This window comes from Bos mutus, chromosome 7, assembly GCF_027580195.1.
Source record: "Bos mutus isolate GX-2022 chromosome 7, NWIPB_WYAK_1.1, whole genome shotgun sequence".
NCBI lineage: Eukaryota > Metazoa > Chordata > Mammalia > Artiodactyla > Bovidae > Bos > Bos mutus.
In genome coordinates this window covers 48328738-48350304 of record NC_091623.1, presented here as the reverse complement: position 1 = coordinate 48350304, position 21567 = coordinate 48328738, and the positions used below count along the sequence as shown (strand labels likewise).

General features: G+C 50.7%; 1 protein-coding gene across 1 annotated transcript; it reads right to left on the bottom strand.

Annotated features, from left to right (window-relative positions):
- Nucleotides 1–607: 607 nt before the first annotated feature.
- On the bottom strand, nt 608–18732 carry ARF1 (ARF GTPase 1). Its single transcript, XM_070373444.1, has 5 exons — nt 18582–18732; nt 2484–2668; nt 2299–2409; nt 2086–2210; nt 608–1929 (listed from the first exon to the last, which is right to left on the bottom strand). Exons 2-5 carry the CDS (start codon nt 2629–2631, stop codon nt 1768–1770), a joined length of 546 nt encoding a protein of 181 aa, XP_070229545.1. The 5' UTR covers nt 2632–2668; nt 18582–18732; the 3' UTR covers nt 608–1767.
- Between the last annotated feature and the right edge of the window lie 2835 nt (nt 18733–21567).

The window sequence follows — 21567 nt, the reverse complement described above, 5'->3', positions numbered from 1 at the left end:
CATCTAGGGTGGAGCCTGCCTCCTGGGGGAAGGCCAGCTGGACTTTGGCCTACCAAAGTCTGCCCCAGTGGGGAAACAAGGGTGCCAAGAAGGGCTCCACATCAGAGGGGCGACCCCCGCAAAAGCGGGAGGGGGTCTATGGCACAGACACACACATCACCCGGCCAGGCACGTGTCAATTACTGCGGCAGCGACACTGGAGATAGTCCTGCCCCTCCAGAGGACAAGCTGTATGGCCTGGGGGTACCAGAGAGTGGATGTTAGGAAGGGTGTGTGTGTGGGGTCTCCACGCTTGGCCCTGGCCCCTGGGGCATACCCTACATGGTGACCCTGCTGTCCCTCTCATGACTGGGCACTGCAAAGCCTGGGACCAGGGGGCTGGACTGCCAGCAGTGAGACCAATGAGGTGGTTACCACCAGGGCACTGGGACATACACCCGACCACGGCAAAGTGAAGGTGGGGGCGTGGGCAGGGAAGGGATGGGCAGAGCGAGAATGGGGCAAGGCAGAGCAATGCGGCCCTCACTAAGTGAGCAGAAAGTGGCTGTCCTTGCCCAGCTCCCAGAGGGCAGGCTGTCAGGGGCACCCAAACACAGGAGAGCCATGAAATAGTTAAGAGATTTTATTCTAATAGCTGTAATTACAGTGCTTGTTTGTCGAAATGAAAACTGAAAACAAGTATACAAAACAGTTGATTACTAATTGTGTACTGAAAGCAGTAAGAGGTTCCACGACACCAAATAAACCAGCTCTGAGGTTTTCCCCAAGATAAAGTTTAACAGCTCCAGCTTCTTCAGTGTTTATCAAAATACAAAAGAAAGAAGTAGAGGTTATCATCTTCAATGGCAAATCTGGCCCTTGCAGGCTGAGGGGGTGAAAGCACATGTGGACAGGGGCTCTGAGGGGCTGGGGCTCCAGGATGACCACCCGCACTCCTGCTGGTGAGACCCCAGAGAGCCCGGAGCAGGCAAGCAAGGGGGCTGCAGGGCTCCCGCTCCAGCCAGGGCGTCCCAACCAAAGTGCCCATGCTGACCCGAGAAAAGCCCGGGGCTCTTCCAAGGGCTCTGAGAACGGTGGCTGCAGCCTCCACCCCATCTCCTGGGCGGCCATGTATGCACAAATACAAGCACAAACGCTATGGGGTGTGGGAGGACCCGAGACAGAGCAAATCACAGGGACCCTACTGTGACCATGCAGAATGGATATCATGGCTGGTTCTGCCCCGTTTCATGTTCCCAACGGGAAACAGACCACCGGTGGACTGGACTCAGGCCGTTACCGCAGAACCTACATTAGGCACATTTCTCCCTTCTGTGTGTTCAAGTGTTCTCCTTATTTTGTATTTGTAACTATTTTAAAAAATGCACTGAGTTTGGGTTAAAAACCAACCACCAAAATGGATCTCAACACAGATCTAAAGCCCAGAGGAGGAGTATTGGGCTCGTCTGACACACAACTCCTGGATGACCCGTGTGCCTAAAATCCCTTCTCAGTACTAAACAGTGGGTTGATTTTCTTTTTACAATAAAAAAAGCTGAGTAATATTGCATAGGAGTACCAGAAACTGCCTCATTGGGAACAAAAACTATTTACATTAAATAAAAACCCAGCTGCAGGCTGCGTCTGCACATTTACAGCATGGTGAAGCACACTGTGACCGACCGTGGAGACAGCTTCTGGCACTCACACCACAGGGGCACGTTTGCCACATGAGAGTAAAGCGAGGGTAGAAGGAGGGAGTGAGAGGGGAGGAGAGAGGAGTACAGCTCATTTCTGGTTCCGGAGCTGATTGGACAGCCAGTCCAGTCCCTCGTAAAGCCCGTCCCCACTGGTGGCACAGGTGGCCTGAATGTACCAGTTCCTGTGGCGCAGAGAGTGCAGGCCCAGCTTGTCCGTGATCTCGGCCGCGTTCATGGCATTAGGGAGGTCCTGGGGGTGGCAGCACAGCAGGCGTGGGTCAGGGGGGCTGCATGGAGCCCTTTCCACCTGCCCTGTGACCCCCACCCTGTTCAGACCTCCAGCGCTGAGAGGCTGGCTGCCTGACACGCACCCCCACCGGCACACAGGGTGTTCAGTCACACATACCTGTTTGTTAGCAAACACGAGCAGAACGGCGTCCCTGAGCTCGTCTTCTGCCAACATCCTCATGAGCTCCTCACGGGCCTCATTCACACGCTCTCTGTCATTGCTGTCAACCACAAAGATGAGACCTGCAGAGGGAACAGTAAGCGTGACTGCAGGCACCGGGACACCCTGAGCCCCACTCCTGAGGGGTGTGATGGGGTAGCTCCCTCTTACCTTGTGTGTTTTGAAAGTAGTGGCGCCACAGAGGCCGGATCTTGTCCTGGCCACCCACGTCCCACACAGTGAAGCTGATGTTCTTGTACTCCACGGTCTCCACGTTGAAGCCTGGAGGAGACCTGGGTGAGCCTATCCCCAGAGCCACCACCACCTCCCAGCCTCCCAAGGCCCAGCGTCCTCACCAATAGTGGGAATGGTGGTCACAATTTCACCCAGCTTCAGTTTGTACAGGATGGTGGTCTTTCCCGCAGCATCTAGGCCCACCATGAGAATGCGCATTTCTTTTTTGCCAAAAAGGCCCTTGAAGAGGTTTGCAAAGATATTCCCCATGCTGCAGACCGGTGGGGGCAACACTGGCCAGAGAAACCTGCAGGAACAAGGAGTCCTGGGGTCTTTTTCTGTGCTGCCCAGGGCCAGGCAAGCAGGAGCAGCTCAGAGACCGCTCACCCAGAGCCAGGCTGAGGCAGCTCCTCCTATCTCAGAAGCTGATGAAATTCTGGTTCCTATCCAAAAGAAAACAGTCCTGCCCACCTACCTCTTGAGCCTCTAATCACTCTTACAAGGCAGTATATGGGAATCTTAGAACAAGGCTGACTGGAATTTGAAGCTGCTGCTGCTGCTAAGTCGCTTCAGTCGTGTCCGACTCTGTGCAACTCCATAGACGGCAGCCCACCAGGCTCTACCATCCCTGGGATTCTCCAGGCAAGAACACTGGAGTGGGTTGCCATTTCCTTTTCCAATGCATGAAAGTGAAAAGTGAAATCGAAGTCGCTCAGTCGTGTCCGACTCTTCGCGACCCCATGGACCACAGCCTACCAGGCTCCTCCATCCATGGGATTCTCCAGGCAAGAGTACTGGAATGGGGTGCCATTGCCTTCTCCTGGAATTTGAAGCAGCTGCTACCATTATCTGAGGAACTTACACCCAAGGCCTTAGGGCAACTTACCTTTAAGTCCTTCAACTTGCCACTCTGGGGTGCAGTAGTGTGGCTTTCAAATGAATGTTAGATTCTCCATAATCTAATGCAGAGTTCTTCAAGGGGCCAGAAACAACCACATCAAGGCCCTACCATGTCTCCCAACTGCCCCAAGTCTCAATGAAGCAGAGTTCAATGGTAAGACAACGAACACCTGAGAACCTAGGAGGGCCCTGGCCGAGACCAAGAGCCAACGCCTCCTAACAAGCTGAGAGCTCAGCACACCCTGCAGGCAGGACCGGGTGAGTGAGAACACCCAGGGCTCAAGAGCAGCACACCAGGGTATTCAGTCCAAGGGTGAGCCCACAGCATGGCCATGTTAGGGAGCACTTTCCCAAGACCTGTGGTCAGCACTGGTCAGAGAGGCGGCCTGTGTGGTGCAGCCACAAGTGTGCAGTGTCTGCCCCGCCCCCACCCCGGCTCTCCTCACTCAGCAGAGCAGACTGGGAGCAGCCACTGAGCTGACTGGACCCAAGGTCAGAGCCCAGGCCCCGACACCCAGACCTGCAGGAAGGGATAAGTGATCACAGAGGAAGGGATCTCCTGTACTGTAAGACCCACGTATGGCCTCTCAACACTCAGTACATTCATCCTTCAACTGTTTTATTTCCAAACAGGGCTTTAGGAAAAAACAGTCACTTTCTCAAATGCTTAGGAATCAGGTGAAGTCAAGCTGTGGAGGGCTGAGCAGCCTTCAGCTAGGCAGATTCTGTGTGAGTGTTGACAGAAAACCAAATGAACCACAGAGAGCTTGTTCTAAGTGATGGGAGATGCTCACACCTAATCACTGGGAGAGTGCTGGTGGTAGCTATTGTCAAGGTTGGGAAAGAGCCTTGCCCTGCACACCTAACCCCCCAGAAGTAACTATGAGCTCCCCAGTGTTTGAACTTTGGATGGACACTGCTTGGGTAAGAGGCCAGTCCCATGGAGGACGCAGATATGGGCCTGCCACAGGCACTCCCCACTCCATTCCACCTAGGGGGTGTGCCCCAGATCCCCACCACCCCACGTCAACTCTGATGACAGGCTGACATGGAGCTGCCAGGTCTCCATCGTAAGTTCCTTTCTGCCTTAGTCATCAGTGAGCATTTGGGGACTCTGCACATGTTCCACTCCTTATCCAACTTCCACCCTCTAGTTTCAGCATTCTGACATTTCCTGGCTGAATTACTGCCCTGAGGACTGTCAAATGGTGGTTCTCTATGGAGTCATTCCTTCCAGCTTTAGTCAGCCTTCTACCCAAAGAACCACCATTCTCTTCTCCACATACTGATCCGGTGTGAACTCAGGAATTCCGAGTCTGCTCAGTGGGTCAGACCACCACTCCACTGTGACCTAGGTGCTCCAATGGTCTCAGGGGCATCCAGCGGAGCCCCTTCTAGCAGGCTTCAGTGCTCTGTCAACATTTTAAAATTCTTTTTGGTTTTGAATAATATTACCTATTTATAAAATTAAAATTTAAAAAGATCTTTACTATGGTATTTCCTTTTCGGCAGACAACCACTTTTCCTAAATATATAGAGGATGATAAATTATGGAAAACAGAATGAACGCATATTTATCTCAGCTTATTTCTGAAGTCACTACCAATAAAGACATAAAAGTGATGACTGACTCAAAAGGAGAGAGGGAAGGTACAATTCTGGTGGGGTCTGACCCTGACCAAGCACTCACCCTCAGCCCTGCAGGAGAGCCAGGCGACCTTTTTGGAGCAACTGAACCAGGGGTCCTGACTCTGCTCTCCAGTCGGAGGAGGGCACAGGGTGCACTGTTCTAGAAACAGGAATATGGCGAGATCAACAGGGAGGCACACTGCCCCCACAGACCTGCACATGAGACGTGGAGGCCTCGAGGCCAGGACTTAACTCTTACACCTGGAGACCCCACATATCCATGCCCCTATCTCCCTGTAAGAAGCCCCCAATGGAACTGACTGAAACAAAGAATTTGGAGAGAAGCAAGACAGAAGAGAATTTAAAAAGAAAAGTAAACAAACAGAACCCCCAAGCCACACAGCCCTGGCACCAACGTGGGGATCTGGCGCCCATCGAACAAGAACAGGGCGTTAGGACAGACATGGCAAAGCTCACAGCCAAAATGAAAAAGACCCCCACACACAAGAAGCTCAAAACAGGGAAACTGGGAGCAACGTAAAAGACCAGCATCTCCCTTGGGCTGGTGATGACTTTTGAGACACGGCACCAAAGACATGATCCCATCAAAGAAAGAGCGGCCACTGTGAAAACAGTTTGGAGGTTTCTTACAAAACACTCTGAACATGTAACTCAGCCTTCATGCTCCCAAAGCTGCTGCAAACGAGCAACCACCAGACACCTGCACACTGCTGTTCACAAGTCTTACTCATGACTGCCATAGTCTGGAGGCAACCATGATGTCTTTCAGCAGGTGAATGGCTAAACTGTTTGGTAAATCCGAACAACAGAATGTTATTCAACACTAAAAGAAAACTGCTAATACACAGACAAATGTATATTATTATTACAGTATAAATGTGCATTAAGTGACAGAAGCCAATCTAAGAATACTATACAGTGTATAATTCCAACTACGTGACATTGTGGAAAAGACAACTGTGGAGACAGTAAACAGATCCTTTCCGTGGCTCTGAGGGGTTGGGAGGGAGGGAGGACGAGCAGGTCGAGCACAGGGCATTCTCAGGGCAGTGAGACTATTCTGTGTGATACGACAGTGGCTGACACACGTCACGATGCGTCTGTCCAAAGCCAGAGAACACACGACAGCAAGAGTGAGCCCTAAGATAACTCTGGGCTCTGAATGACGGTGTGCCAACGCAGGCTCATCAGCTGTAGCGAATGCGCACTCCAGCGGGGACACAGTGAGGAAAGCTGTGTGTTTTCCTCAATTACGTGGCAAACCTAAAACTGTTTCCTGCAAAGAAAGACGCAAACACTGCTCTCCACCTGCAGTTCCGTGTCAACCAAAGTATGGGCTCAGTGAAAGGGCAGGACAAAGAGGTCACAAGTGCAAAGTGTCACACGAGCCTTGTCTCCAGGTCGCCACAGGCAAGGGCAACACTCCCCGCCCCTGCCCAAGGTGACAGAGGAAGGCCTGAACAGCAGCCGGCCCAGGAAGGAGAGCTCCAGGAAAAGAGGAACACATTACCTGTGTGATTTAAACACGGGGCTTGGCAATGCTAAGGGAATTGGGAAAAAATAATGACATACACCCAGAAAAAAACCCAAGAATGAAAATGAAGTCATTTTAAGATTTCTCAAGGGAAAACATAATAAGCCAGTCACCACTTGACTCAGCAGTGAATAATATTTATTTAGTCATGATACTTTGACTGGCACTCCTCGGTACTGGGAAGCCAAGGACAGAACTTGTGGTCTCAAGGGCCAACCCTCAGTGTCCAAAGCTGACATACTTAGAGACAGTATTTGGCACCCTACTCAGAACAGTGAGGCATGAAAGGCTATCCCTGTGAAGCAGGCTGGAAGACTGCTGTCTACATTTGTTTTAGCATTAAGTTCATACAAACTGACACAGAAACCTGGGCACTAGGAGCGAAACCGTTTTCTATGCTTCCCCAGCCCCTACACGGCACTGATGGAGCACTCCAGGAGAACTGGGCCCAGCAGCAAGCCCACACGGCAGGGCAGCCTGAAGATGCAGCCAGCCGCAGCCGCAGCAGGCCAGGGGCCTCCGCTCCCTCCCACCAGCCCGGCGTGTCTGCCCACTCACGGTCCCTGGCCTGCCTTGGCCCTGCAGTCAGCTGAGCCCTAAATTATCAATCTGGTCCCTTTCCTCCACACAATTTTTCAACTTACCCAACTTCTGTAGCCCCAAAGGGAAAGTGGGCCATATATTTTGGTGGCTGAACCTAGATGGGGATGAGCAGAACTCTGGGCTTCCCTGGTGGCTCAACAGTAAAGAATCTGCCTGTGAGATGCGGGTTTGATCCCTGGGTCAAGAAAGTGCCCTGGAGGAGGGCATGGCAACCCACTCCAAAATTCTTGACTGGAGAATCCCACGGATGGAGGAGTCTGGCGGGCTACAGTCCACAGAGCGGCAAAGAACCAGACACGACTGAAGCGCCTGAACACACAGCACAGAACTCCAGGGGACGCTGCACACAGCACCTCCCACTATACAAGCCATCTATCTATGTCCACCCTGCGCCTGGTCCAGGGAACCTGTCAGCTCCTGATCTAACGCAGTGTGTGTCACAGTGGAAAGGCTCAACAGTGACCACAAGAGTTGTTCTGTGGCCTCTCCATACAGGTTCTAACTTTTAGGACATCCAGCCTAAGCCTCTTTCACCCTTTCCTCCACCAGGATCCTTTGCACTCCGGCCAAAACCTGTTTTTCAGGTTCATGGTAACGATCGTATTTGTAAGCAGTGAAGACGTTAGCGCTGCCCTGCACCTGCCTGAGTTTGCACCTTTGTGCGGGCTCATAAAAAGAGTAACAAAAGATCATCTCTTTCCTGAGACAGAAAGAGCAGATGCAGCCCCTTAGGAACATTTTTTTCTTTTTTCTGGTTAGGACCAGAAACAAGACTGGGTGGCGGTTCAACACTATAGCAAAGAACAGGACACAACTGGCTGGCCACATTCCTATCCGCAAAGATCTACACTAGGCTACAGGCCAAGGCCAGACAAGATGCCGCCCCAGGAAAGCCAGGAGAGGGAGGGAAAAAATGTAGCTGTGAGTTTACACCTGTTCCACGCCAGTAAATGAATCCAAAGTAACTGGTTTACAGCTGTTAAAGAGAAATATGGATCTCCAAGACCTCTACCTGTGCCCGCTGCATCTCCTAACCAATCTCAGAGGATTCGGGATGAGCGAGGGAAACCTTCCCCTACAGAGCTGTGCAGCTTACTTCTGCAGAAGGAAAATCTGTCACATTTTCTGAAATGGCTAGGAGCTGGTTTATTTAACAGAATCTCTGTAATAACGGATATCAAGATGACCCAAACTACTGAGAATCATTAAGAAGAATAAATCACTAACCTAGAGCATGGCTTGGGAAATGAAAGTGTGACCCAGGAAGGCAAAAAAATAAATAAATAAACCCACGTGTTTTCTATTCTGTGCTTCAGACCGGGACAGGCTGCTCTGGTCCCTCTGTAAATAAGAGATCACATGGGTCTCCCCTACTCAAATGAACAAGCTAAGTGACATCAGAGCTTTTTTTCATTTCATTTTTTTTGGAAGTTTATTAGGTGGAAGTACAGCTCAACAGTTCATAATGTCAGTTTTAATACCTAATTTGAGAAAAAATAATAAAGTGAAGATCTTCCCGAGGAATTGATATACATTATAAAACATTTTCTTTAACTGTTTCATTTATTCTTTTAGCAGAATGAATGTGCTTAGATTATCAACCACTCAAAAGCCGAATTCATCTCTGACGTGTAGGATTTCATTTTAAACTGGAAGGTCCCCTACTTCCATAAGCGATATGACCACATATTACTACCTGCTACAAACTGACTTTTGCACACCAACTTGGGGTCCAGCACATGAGCAAAATGAAGCCCAAGGCACTGCTCTACTAGTGCAGCACTCCACTTCTGTAGCTCGGACACTTTTCTGCAACTGAGTACAACACCACATACTGTCACCATTTTATACAAATTAGTGTAAGAAAACTGAACATCCCAATACTAATGATAGGTAGATAGGCCTTACAGGCCTAACACAACTCTGACAAAGCCAAGGATCAAGAACATGTTCAGAGGAAGAATATTCAGACTGAGACGCTCAAAGGATATACTTAGGTTGACTGAACTGTATTATACTCAGGTGTACAAAATAATGATCTGTGTATTTATTGTGAAATGATCACCACACAAAGTTTAGTTAACTTCTGTCTCCTCATACAGTCACTCTTTTTTCTTTGTGATGAGAACTTTTAAGATTTCCTCTCTTAGCAACTTTCAAATATACAATACAGTATGGTGAATTACAGTCACCATACTGTACCTTACATTTCAGGGTTTATCTATCCTTATAACCAGAAGTTTCTATCTTTTGACCACCTTCACCCATTTCACCTACCTTGACTCTGAACTTTCAATACAAAGAAAAATAATAAATGAAAGAACATGCAAAAACATTCTAGAACAGTGTAATTCTCGCCTGCATCTAAAGGTGAGTTCCCGTGAGACTGATTTTTGTTTTTCACAACAGGACGTTCAGGATGTTTTGCAGGAATCAATCAACTAGACACTAGACCTGGTCTCTATGCAGCAGTCACCCCCAGTTCCTGCCCCTAAAGAAGGACGAGTGCAGAAACCCAAAGGCTAGTACAGTGACACCGGAGGGCTGGTCTCCAGTTGCCCTGCAAGTTGCTTCCCAAAGCTGAAGGAGGGGACTTCCGGTCAGGTCTGATTCTCAGGAGGAGCAATCAGTGAAATTCAATTTACAACCCTCTCTGCCATCTTACGGAGAAGGCCATGGCACCCCACTCCAGTACTCTTGCCTGGAAAATCCCATGGACGGAGGAGCCTGGTAGGCTGCAGTCCATGGGGTCACTAAGAGTCGGGCAGGACTGAGCGACTTCATTTTCACTTTTCACTTTCATGCACTGGAGAAGGAAATGGCAACCCACTCCAGTGTTCTTGCCTGGAGAATCCCAGGGACGAGGGAGCCTGGTGGGCTGCCGTCTATGGGGTCGCACAGAGTCGGACACGACTGAAGCAGCTTAGCAGCAGCAGCAGCTGCCAGCTTAAGACTCAAGGTGAAATTCTTAAAATGACACCAAGAAATAAGCTTCATTCATGAATAGAGCTCTTGGTATACACTAAAGTGAACATTCAACAGCCACTGTCCAGTGCCTAATGGAGCAAGCACACTAAACCACAAGGCAAACACTGAAACAGCATAACTGCAATTAACCCTACTTTTCAATAACTGCAAAAGTCAAAGCAGTAACTGATGAACATATTTAGGTTTTGCAGTTCCTTCTCATCCATAGTCTTTAAGTTTTATTTTACTACTTTTTAAAAAAACCATAACTAGACACTTAGATCGACCTGAAATCTACAGATGAGACCAAATAACCAGATGATCTAGCCCCAGTGAAAACAATATCCACGTAGGACCTCTGAACACAAATGTCACATGGCCTTCACCTGGGGTGAAACAAGGAGTGGGTGATCCCTCCAAGTAGAGGCTTCGCTCAGAAGCCCCGTCAGGAGCCTCTCTCACAGCTCTGTGCGTTTGTCCGGGCAGCAGACGCTGGCTGCTCCTTGCTATTTCTTCTCCTGGATTTGTCCCTGAGCTCGAGGCCTTCCGGGGTAAACCTACATTCCTAGTGCCTGGCAGCTACACAGGACCATCCGAGTATGCTCTCTGTGGGACGCAATGGCTTTGCAGGTCCTGCAGACCAGTGCTGGGCACCTGGGCTCTCCACGATGGAGCAGCTGGCACCATGGACCCTAACGAGCATTCATATTTTAGGAGTCAGGGCACATACACCCTGACTCCAAACACACTTAGTCTGAAGAAGTTGTTCCTGGGAGGAAAAAACAATCAAAAGACCCAAAACACAAATTTGCATCAACCTCACAACATTAAGTTCCCTGGTGGCTCAGAGGGTAAAGCGTCTGCCTGTAATGCAGGAGACCTGGGTCCGATCCCTGGGTCGGGAAGATCCCCTGGAGAAGGAAATGGCAACCCGCTCCAGCACTCTTGCCTGGGAAATCCCATGGACTGAGAAGCCTGGTGGGCTACAGTCCATGGGGTCGCAAAGAGTCAGACACGACTGAGCGACATCACTCACTTCACAACATTAAAATGTGCAACAGGGACTTCCTTTGGTGGTCCAGTGGTTAAGAATCGGTCTTCCAATGCAGGAGACTTGAGTTTGAACTCTAGTCAGGGAATTAAGGTATCACATGCTGCAGGGCAACTAAGCCTGCGCACCACAACGAAGGAGCCCACAAGCTGCAATGAAGACCCCACACAGCCAAATAAATACTAAAACAAAGACGTATAACAGATTGAACAGAAAATGCAGGAAACAAAGCAACTTATGACTAAAATAAAGCAGGATACGAGAAACTACAGGCCACTCTACACCACCTGTGCTGTGCTAAGTCACTTCGGTAGTGTCCGACTCTTCGCAACCCCACGAACTGTAGCCTGCCAGGCTCCTCCACCTATGGATTCTCCAGGCAAGGATATTGGAGTGGGTGGTCATGCCCTCCTCCAGAGGATCTCCCCCTAAACCACCTAGACTCCCTGAAAAGCGCCCTACCACTAACTCCTTACTAATTCTGCACATCGGCAATCCTTTGTTCAGATCTTAGCTGTGCTCCCAGTCCCCCTTCACACCGTTCTCCATGTCATGCCCATCAAGCCCTTCACCCAACCTCTGAAGGCGAGTTCAGATGCCACCTTTCACGAGAAAAAGTCCTTTCCTTTCTACGTTTTTCAGTGCGCCCTCAGCACACGGTGGGGTGAAGTCACCACACTCACGGTGAGGAGCAGCTGTGTGATGAGTGCAGCTCTGGGCGCAGAAGCTCCAGATTCAGAGACCAACTGACAGATGTGAAACACGAGTTCGACAGCGACATGCGCACCCTCCCAGCCTCACCTCAACGGTAAACGCTGTCAAACGTCAAAAGACTGACCCACAGCTCCACTGGGGCCCAAAGCGTTAGCGTGTGCACGCAATGGCATGCACGCACGCACACACACACACATCTCCAGCTGCTGAAGTCGCAGTCCCCATGATCCTGACAGAAAAAGCAGGCACACCTGTCAAACAGCACAATCCTTGTTTTAGTTCTAGAAGTAAGAATGAGAAAGAGATGGCAGTTCAGGATTCTGTCGTGAAATAACTCACATTAATTGCTTTCGTCACTCTACTCTAATTATGTCGTCACCACAGATGTGAAGCCTCTGTGGTTTCTGTTCTGGGGTCTTCTCAAAAAGGCTGCCTGCACCTACGGTGCAGACACAGGACCCTCTCCAGGCACGAGGGCAGGGCTCTAGGGAAGCCAGTGTTGCTGAGACCCTTTCCACACCCTTGAAGAAAAAGGGAAGTGCAACCAACTATTAGCTTGTCAAAGTGCCCAGTTCTTCTTCCCCAAAGTTTCTCAGAGTGGCAGGTGTCCCCAACCCCCAGGCTTTTTCAGAACAAGGAAACTTTGTGAACGACTAAAGTGATTAACGGAGCTGCAAAGAGTTGGACATGACTGAGCGACTGAACTGAAAATGATTAAATCAATCTCCAAAACTTGATTTTTTCCTGCAGAGAACTTTCATTTTGAAAACAAAATGTTAAAAAGATCACAGCCCTACCTCTTTTTCTGAGAGATGGGCTTCCCAGAGGACAGAAAACAGGGGAGAGCAGCAATGAGTCAGAGTCTGTTCGATCCTCTACCTCTGACGCCCCCTGCCAGACCCGCTTTCCTGAGACCCCTGTTAGAAGCACCCAGAGATGCTGCACCAGCCCAGGGCACTCAGGACACCCTCGCTGGTCTTGCCTGGGAGGCCAAAGTGACTGGGTGAACTTCTCATTGGCCCAAACAGCCAAAGCAACCCTCTCAGTTGGCCTCTTCCTACTCTGCTCACATTTTAAACTGGGGGCAGCCCTGGACTCAGGGAAATTCCATTCACATACCTGCTCCTGCCAGCCTCTGCTTAAAACCTCCCAGCAGTCCCTGGCGCCCCTCTCAGGTGACCAGAGGTCCCATCAGTCCAAGACTTGGTGTCTTGTACTTTCACTCACTAGCACTGCCCCTGTCCAGCCATTCAATCCCAGAGGAATGCAACCCCCTATATGGCACCCCAGCTGAACCTTCCTTTCATCTCCAGACTTATCTATTTCCCCCTCAATTCATGGATCTCCCATCAAAATCTAATCCTCAAATATAAAAGGACCCTCTCTTTCCCACTTTAATCCTGTGCAACTTCCTCCCAGTTCCTCAGACCCAAACCTCAGAGATACCCACAATCCCACTCTGTCCCTCTCACCCCCAAATCTGTTCACTGGCAAGTCCCATCATCTCTTTTTTCGCAAGGTGCTTCCCCGTCACTGTCTGCCTGTGCCTGGTCCTGGCCACCTTATCTCCCGCCCTCTGACATTTCCAAAGCCTGTAGCTTTCACTCCACAAGGTGTTCTTGATGCCAGCAAGAGGGGACTATTAGGAAAGATCAGGGCCAACACTCCCATGCATCTCACAGCATCAGCTCTACCATTCAGAAGGAAGCTAGGAGACAATATAACCAACATACTCACTGGACTGCAAAAAACCCAGGCTGCCCCAGCTAAAATGTAACTGGGAAATGAAAGACAGTGTCGTATGATAAAACGTGACCTTCAACACTGGTCATGACCCCAAGTTCAAGGGAGGCAGGCAGAGAACCGCCTAATGAAGACTGCCACAAATGCAGCAGCATCTCAGACACTCAAGGCCTGGTGTGTCCACCAAGTTTTTTTTTCTTCCCCCACCTGGAAACAGAGAACAACTCTTGGTACGATTCTGCAAAGAACCAAATACAATCACCCTTAATTTACAAGGTATTCATTCCTTGAGAATTCAGAACATCTATTAAAACCAAGGGCTTCCCCGGCGGCTCAGATGGTAAAGAATCTGCCTGTAATGCAGGAGACCCAGGTTCAATCCCTGGATTGGGAAGATTCCCCTGGAGAAGGGAATGGCAACCCACCCCAGTATTCTTGCCTGGGAAATCCCAAGGACAGAGGAGCCTGGCGGGCTATAGTTCATGGGGTCACAAGAAGTCGGACACGCCTGAGCGACTCACACCTTCAGTTAAAACCATACACACACAAGTTGACTCTGCACATAAACAGAATTAGGTTTAAGAAATAAACAGCTTTTTCCCCTACATGAAAGTCATGCAGAATGCATCCTTGCTTCTAAATATCAGTATTGCCTCCCACCTTTGACAGAGCCCAAAATCATCCCACGCATTTCCAAAATACCCTTTCTGTGGGGCTTCCCCTTCAAGGACCACTGGCACACACCAGCAGGCTTCCCTCCCCTCCTCTGCTCCCAGCAAGTCTCCAAAACCACTAAGCGCACTCCCAGCTAAGGGCCTCTGTTGCTGTTTTCCCCTGCAAGGGAGAAGCTTCCTGTTTCTTCCCAAGACCCACAGGAGCCCCTCCTTCACACCTCTGCTCACATGACACTCCTCCCCGTCCCTCCGGACAGGCCTGACTAGCTACACTCAGCGCCCACTGCTCCTTCCGGGCCCCGTGGGCCTGCTTTCCCATTCCACTCTCTGCCCCACCTTCCGTCACTCATCTCCCTATCTCTACTTGTCTTTCTCCACTGGTCACCTCCCTGGGCACCCAAGAGATTCACAGACAAAGAGAGGAGAAAAGAATCACAAAAGAATATTTAAGGGCTTTAAGAATTAAAAAATAGAAAGATTAATCACACACAGTTTTCTAAAAAATTAGTCTGTCAGAAAAAAAAAACCTATCAAGTCAACGATGACTCTCACACTGGTGTAAAAGTACCCGTGAGTGTGGTAGAACCCGACCATCTCTCTGACACTCCAGTGAGGAGGAAATACGAGACACAGTTAGCTACTCAGGGCAGATGCGTGCAGCTCAGGAATGCTCAATGCCACAGAAGGGGCGTGAACACAATCTGCTTCCTAAACCTGCCCCGGGGTACCTGCGACTAGTGACTAAGAATACATCTGCACTGATCTCCTCAGGAATTTGCAAGACCTCGTATCACTTTGATGAAGAGAAATGTTAAAAACTGTAATTATTTTAAGCAAATAATAGATTCAATGAGTTAGGAACTGCATGCTCATCTACAGATAATAGAAAACTCCCCAGGAAAATGTACTCTTCATAGCAATTTTTAAAGATATCCTTTATTCTGAAACCTGTGCTCAAAATGCTGGCACATCTAACTTTGCCTTTATTCCTACTTTGCACATATGAGTTTAGACAGAATCTTGAAATTGTTTTCTTGGCCATTTGTCCCTATGTCAAACTGACAGGATACTTAAAACTTCATGCCAAAAAATTTCCAGGGCCTCAGAGACCTAGCACCACTCAACTTTCTGTTTAGCGCCCACATGTAGCACTGCAAACATAATCTGACATACAATACAAACTGAGAGATGCCGGCTATTTTACATATGACTTGCTCTTTGGAGACAAATTCTACCAACTTGCTAGCATCCTTTAGAGGACAAAAACTTACTAAATTCTGAAAACATTAATTAATGTTTCTAAAATATACTCTACATTTTTAACTTCTGGAAATGTGCGTGGATCATAACTGGGGCTTTTGTTAATTTATGCTGTATACTAACAGTCACCTCTGTCGCTTCAGGTGTGTAAAAATGTTTGCCTCCTGAAGAGAATCACTGCCAAGTGCTGTGTGTGTAAAAATCGGCCTGCCTTGTGTGTTTCCTGTCTCTCTCAGTCAGTGAGGAGTCCTATTCTTCCCTTCCTATTTGCCAATGACAGGCTGCCCCGCAGTCTCCAACATATGCAAAAATCAGGAAACATGGTCTATTAGGAATATTGAGGTTAGCTCCTTGCAACAGATAGCTTCACTATTTCTACCCAGTCATATAAGGAAGCTTATGTGAAAGAACTGGGTGAGGGCCTAACAGACTCTCCCATGAATAAGGAGCTTTGATGTGTTTGTGTTAAATTCTGCCACATTTTTCCTAGCTAATCAGGCCATCTGATCCATCTAAGAATGCTGAAGTACCTTCCAGAATAGTGTTACAGCTGTATAGTTATAACAGGTGCTATATTTTAAAGTATTTTTAACAATCACAAAAGAATAAGGATGAAGTACTCCCCTCACCTTGGCTCACACTCTGAAATTAACCAACCCACCTTTCTCACACTCACACATTCCCAAGCCCTCCTTTACTTGCCAGCAGGAAGCATTACACCCAACCCACTGTTAGGTCAAAAACATTTCCAAAAGACCACTTCAGATGGTGCTAGGAGGACATTTCTAATACCATCCACATCAATGAGGAGCAGACGGATCACAAAAGAGGTTAAGTTCTTACCTAATCTTAAGATCCCAAATGAAGGGAATTTTTCATGTTTCTTTTCCAACCTCTGACAGATGTGCATTTTACTTCCTTCATTCTCCTAATCCTACAAAGGTTGGAAGGTCAAAGGGGAGACTATGGAATGCTGTGCACAGAGACAGTCCTAAGTGGTAAAGGAAGCACAGGCTAGATGGGTTTGAACACCAGCTCAGTAAGTGATCACAATCCTCAGGAGAGCTACAGAAATGCTTGGTGAGCCTGACCTGTGATCAAGAGCAGATTTAAATTCAAGTATCAAGGCAACATCCAATTTGACGAACTCAAAGAAAATTGATTCAACTCTCTCAAACCAAGTTAATATACTATTTATGAACTTACACAAGGGTTTCCCCCACTTTGTTAGGTTTATTCCTAAGGCCATTTGACCATGGAGATCAACTCGAGGGTCCATACTAAATTTTACTAAAGTCAAAGAAAAGTCAAGGTGTACCCTGTTGTAGTTTCAAGCCTGTCGTGATCTTTGGAAAAGGTGGCTTAGCAGGTCTGAACGGCCCCTTCACATTGCGCAAGAGGCAAAGCAATAGCTAAACCACACAATTTAAAAAACCAGAACTGTGAGAAGCACAGAACCAGTTTTTGCTTTCTAACTTTCTTACAATGATAAGCAGACAGCATGTGAGTCAGCTATCATGCAAACCAACTATTTTAAATCTTTCTGAAGTAGCAATTTTGAATACTTGTATCTGAAGTTAGCCATCACAGTAAACAGATTTGTAATGCCCAAGTGACAAGGATTTGTGTTCAACAGGACATTCCCAGTGAAGAGACACGTTACACTCTACCCATTAACTAGAGAAAACCTTTATGGGAGGGAGACAGCACATAGAGTGGCCATATTTGTGACAAACAGACACACTCAACTGCTCCTAATCCTGGGCTCAGCAACACCAAACATTCAAAGTTCTCCCAGTTTTGGCTCCTCATGTTGGTTTCTGAAAACTCCCAAGGACACAGCACACGCCATGGCATCTCACACTCCTTCAGACACTCTGCCAAAAACGCAAGAGCAACCATGCAAACAGCCAGCAGGGGGAAAAAAAACGCTGACCACTAGTTCTGAAACAAGACCAAGAGCTGACTACTCCAACACCAACTGCATCAGTTACGACTACATCAATTACACAGTTCTCAACAGTGACTTCCGGGGACACCCAAAGCGTTTGAATTGCCCGTCTCCTGCCAGTGATTTCTTGTGCAATTTCGCTAGTTTTCGCTAAAAGCAGCAACTTGGTGTTCTGTTGAGCGCTCAAAAGTGCTCAACTGGTTAACTAATATTTTAAGTACTCTGAAATTAATTGCCAAGCCTTATTAACAAAGCTACTGTTTTACCGTCCGTAACTGCTTGGACTGGAAAGCGTTAGGACGCTCTGCTAGGGAGGCTGCCTCAACTCCGGCCAGGTCGCGTTATACAGGTAGGTTAAAGATTCACCAGCTCGGAAGTGTATTCTAATCCATGCCAAAGGCACCCAGGAAGCAATCCCGGGGTTGCAGCAATCTTGGATAATGGAGCCCTTCAAAGCCGTAGGCGCGTCCATCGAGGGCTTCCTGGGCCATAGGCGCTCCTACTCAGACCCAAGAGCCACAGCACGCGCCTAGGAACCCGGGGCTCCGCCCGGCCTCGCCGGCTCTGTTCTCGGAACAAACAGGAACTGGGCTCAAACCCTGGCCATCGTGTGACCTTGGCCATGTCCCGGGCTGCGGGCCTCAGTTTCCTGGTCCTTGCGACCCCGAGACAGGAGGCCTCGGAGGCGGAGCAAGAAGCGTGGCTTCCTGGAGAGCCCGCGTTGCGGGCCGGACTTCCGGGAGCTCGCCCCGGCCACTCTGGGGGGCTTGGTGGGAGGGTGGCCAGACAGACGCCCTCCCCGGCCCCGACTCAGCCCCCGCCCCAGCTCGGCCCCGACTCGACCCCCATCCCAGCCTAGACCCCTGGCCCCGCATTCCGCACCCACCCTACCCCGCCCCGCCTAGGTCCCCAGCCCAGCCTGAAGCCCCAGCCCGGCCTAGTCTCGCCTCAACCCCCGGCCTCTATTCTACCCTGGGCCCGCCGGGCCTTGGCTCCCCACCTCGACTCCGCCTCGCCTCGGCCCCCGGCCCGGCCTCACCTCGGCTCTCACCTCGACCCTCGCCCGGCCTGGCCTCACCTCAGCCCCTGTCTCGGCCCTCACCGCCCCGGCTCAGCCTCGCGCTGGGCCTCAACTCGGCCCCCGCCCCCGCCTCGGCCCCAGCCCAGCCTCACCCTCGGCGGCCGCGGCGCAGATGCTGCTCGGAGGCAGGCGTTGGTTTCGCTCCCACAAGATGGCGGCTCTGACGGCGGCCACGTCAGTGCCTGCTGCCGCGGGGGACGCTGGGGAACGGGGCAGTCCCCCCCGCAGTCCCACCCACTCGCCCTTTGCTGTGCGCACGCGCAGACTCTGTGCGGGAGGTAGGGACAGGACCTTGGGTAGGCGACGCCTCGCTCACCGCTGCGCTTGCGCGCGCCCCCCGCGTCCCCAGCGCGCCTAGCCCAGGCAGAGTCCGGCTGCGCCTGCGTGCGCCTGTCGGTGATCTGCCCGGGGGTGAGTTCTCAAGCCCATTTGGCAGATGCAGAGACTGAGTCCCAGGCGGTCCCTGCGGTCCTGGGGCGGCGGTTCTGGGTGCCAACTCCCCTCTCCAGCCTCAGGGACTGGAGGGACCGCAGGGACACACGCTGTCCTGTGCGCGGTCGTGGAGCGACCTGGAGAAGCAAGAGTCAAGATCAAATGGAGAAGGCATCTAGTAGCACGGGTGGAGCAAGTACCTGGACAGGGAACAGTGCTGCCCTGGGGTGCCACCTGAGCGGGATCCAGGTGACACAGGGGAGCCCTCCTCTGGGAAGCCTCCCTAAGCTGATCAGAAGGGAGAGGGGGCCTACTGTGGTCGCTCTCCACATTCTCCAGGCTCGGGCCTTACTGTGGCCCCCTGCTTGGGAACTCTCTGTGGCCTGCCGACGTGAGCCCCATACCATCACTCCACTCCTGCGCTACTTGAACTCTCTCCTGTACTATCCTCCAGCTGCTGTGATGGGAGGCATAGGTGAGATTGCTGGGGCAGCCTTCACTCACTATCTTGCATGTGGTGGAGAACACGAAGCAGGTCATCACCTGGGCCTTGGTCTAGGGGTCTGCCTCTTGGTCCAGGGACCTCTCTCCTGTACTCCCCACCTACCCACTCCTCTTGGGGCCTCCTTACAGCGCTGGGGTGGTTGGGACCTCACCAGCTCTCCCTGGGGCTGCCCACTACCCCCCAGGCAGCCCTCCTGCACCAAACACTGATGACCTCCTCTTCCGAGAGGCTGAGGGCCCTAGATCTTGGGAGCCAGACGCTTGCTTTGAGCTGCAGCCTCCCCAGCCCTCATCATTTATGGAAGACCTAGCCTGTGCTCCACACCTCAGCTTCTGCCTCCTCATTGCTGTAAACACATCACAGTGCTCACTCAACGTGCCCTCAGGGTTTTGTGTCTCCAGAGAGGGGCACAGAACCTTCTGGTGCTACTGGTTCTCTTCCCTAGAGAACTGACCCACAGCTGCTGCTACTGCTAAGTCACTTCAGTCGTGTCCGACTCTGTGCGACCCCATAGACGGCAGCCCACCAGGCTCCCCCGTCCCTGGGATTCTCCAGGCAAGAACACTGGAGTGGGTTGCCATGTCCTTCTCCAATGCATGAAAGTGAAAAGTGAAAGTGAAGTCTTTCAGTCGTGTCCGACTCTTAGCGACCCCATGGACTGCAGCCTACCAGGCTCCTCCATCCACGGGATTTTCCAGGCAAGAGTACTGGAGTGGGGTGCCATTGCCTTCTCCAGACCCACAGCTGAATGCCTGCAAATGATTGTGTCCTCAGGAGCGTCCTTAAATAGACAGGAAGGAGCATGTGCAAGATACATACACAGTTTTAAAAATAAGGTGGATTGCTATGTAAACCCGAGGTTACCGAATTTACCTTCTTCCTAATTCTTTTCTCCTGGTCTTGGGAAAAGAGGGTGTCTTCAGACCAGACAGGTATGGGGGCCCAGGGTGGGCACATCAGGGGAAGAATCCCTGCCCCAGGCAGGAGATGTTAGAGAGCCAGGAGGTACTAGGCAATTGCCTAGGGAAAATGAGGCCCCAGTGCCCACCAGGACCTCCCTGTCCCCTTTCCAGGGATGGAAAAGCTGTGTACCTGCCCAGCTTTGGCCAGGAGAGGGCAGAGTGAGCCCGCTAGAGGGCCTGCCAGCATCCATGGCCACAGCCATTTTCAGGTTCAAAGCCCCCAGCCCAGATCCTCACCTTCAGCTTGAGCTAGAGCGGAAGTCTGGGGCTAAGTTTCTCCCCTCTTGGGGGGGTCCCTGAGTCCAAAGACAAGATCAGACACAGGGATGCTGAACCCTGGGAAGGGTGGTTAGAGGGACAGAAGTGCCAGAAAGAGCAAAAGAGCCAAGGCAGGAGGGAGAGGGAATATGAGTACACCCTCTAAGCCCCCCAGCCTGCTAAGTACCTCATGCAGCTTCTATGTGTGGCACCTGTGAAGCGGGCAACATTTATGCCAGGCTAGTGGCAGTCAGAGAGGCTGCAAGCCCACCCAAGGTCACACAGTTAAAACTGAGCCCCTGGATCTCGGATCTTAGCGTGTTTGCTGCCAGCGTCTCTTCCTCTGTCCCCACCCTGCCTCTGAAGACATTGGAGCTTCAGTGAATCTGTAGGTTGCAACATTATCTTGGGTTCCTCCAGTGATGGGGAGCTCAGTACTTACTAAGGCACTCAACACCCAGGACCCAGTTGCAGAACTGTATCCTCTTAAAAAACTTCTTGGGATGGTGGGGGGATTGGGGTGTCTCTGCCTACTTGCCCTCCCCTGGTGAGCTGGCCTCTAAAGAACCCCTGGGCCCAGAGGGGACCCTGAGACAGGTTTCTGTCCCAGATACGGGTGGGATGTAGAGAGGGCCCAATCCTTCCCTCTACTCAGCTCAGAGCCCTTCTTCTCTAGGACCCGCCCCCAAAGCCCTCTCTCCTATGTGTCTCTCCGGTGCAGGCTTCAGGGATTATGCCAGCTGTTCTGGTGGTGTGGGTCCTGGGATGGCACCTGCATGCCCTCCATGCTCATGCCTGTTTTCCTGCCCCATCCCCACGCCATTCTGCCCCTTGTCCTGGGCCTGGGTTGGAGTCTGGGGACAGCTAGGTTATGTCAGAAGCCTGTGTTTGGCATGGGGGTGAGCCCACCGAGAGCCGCAC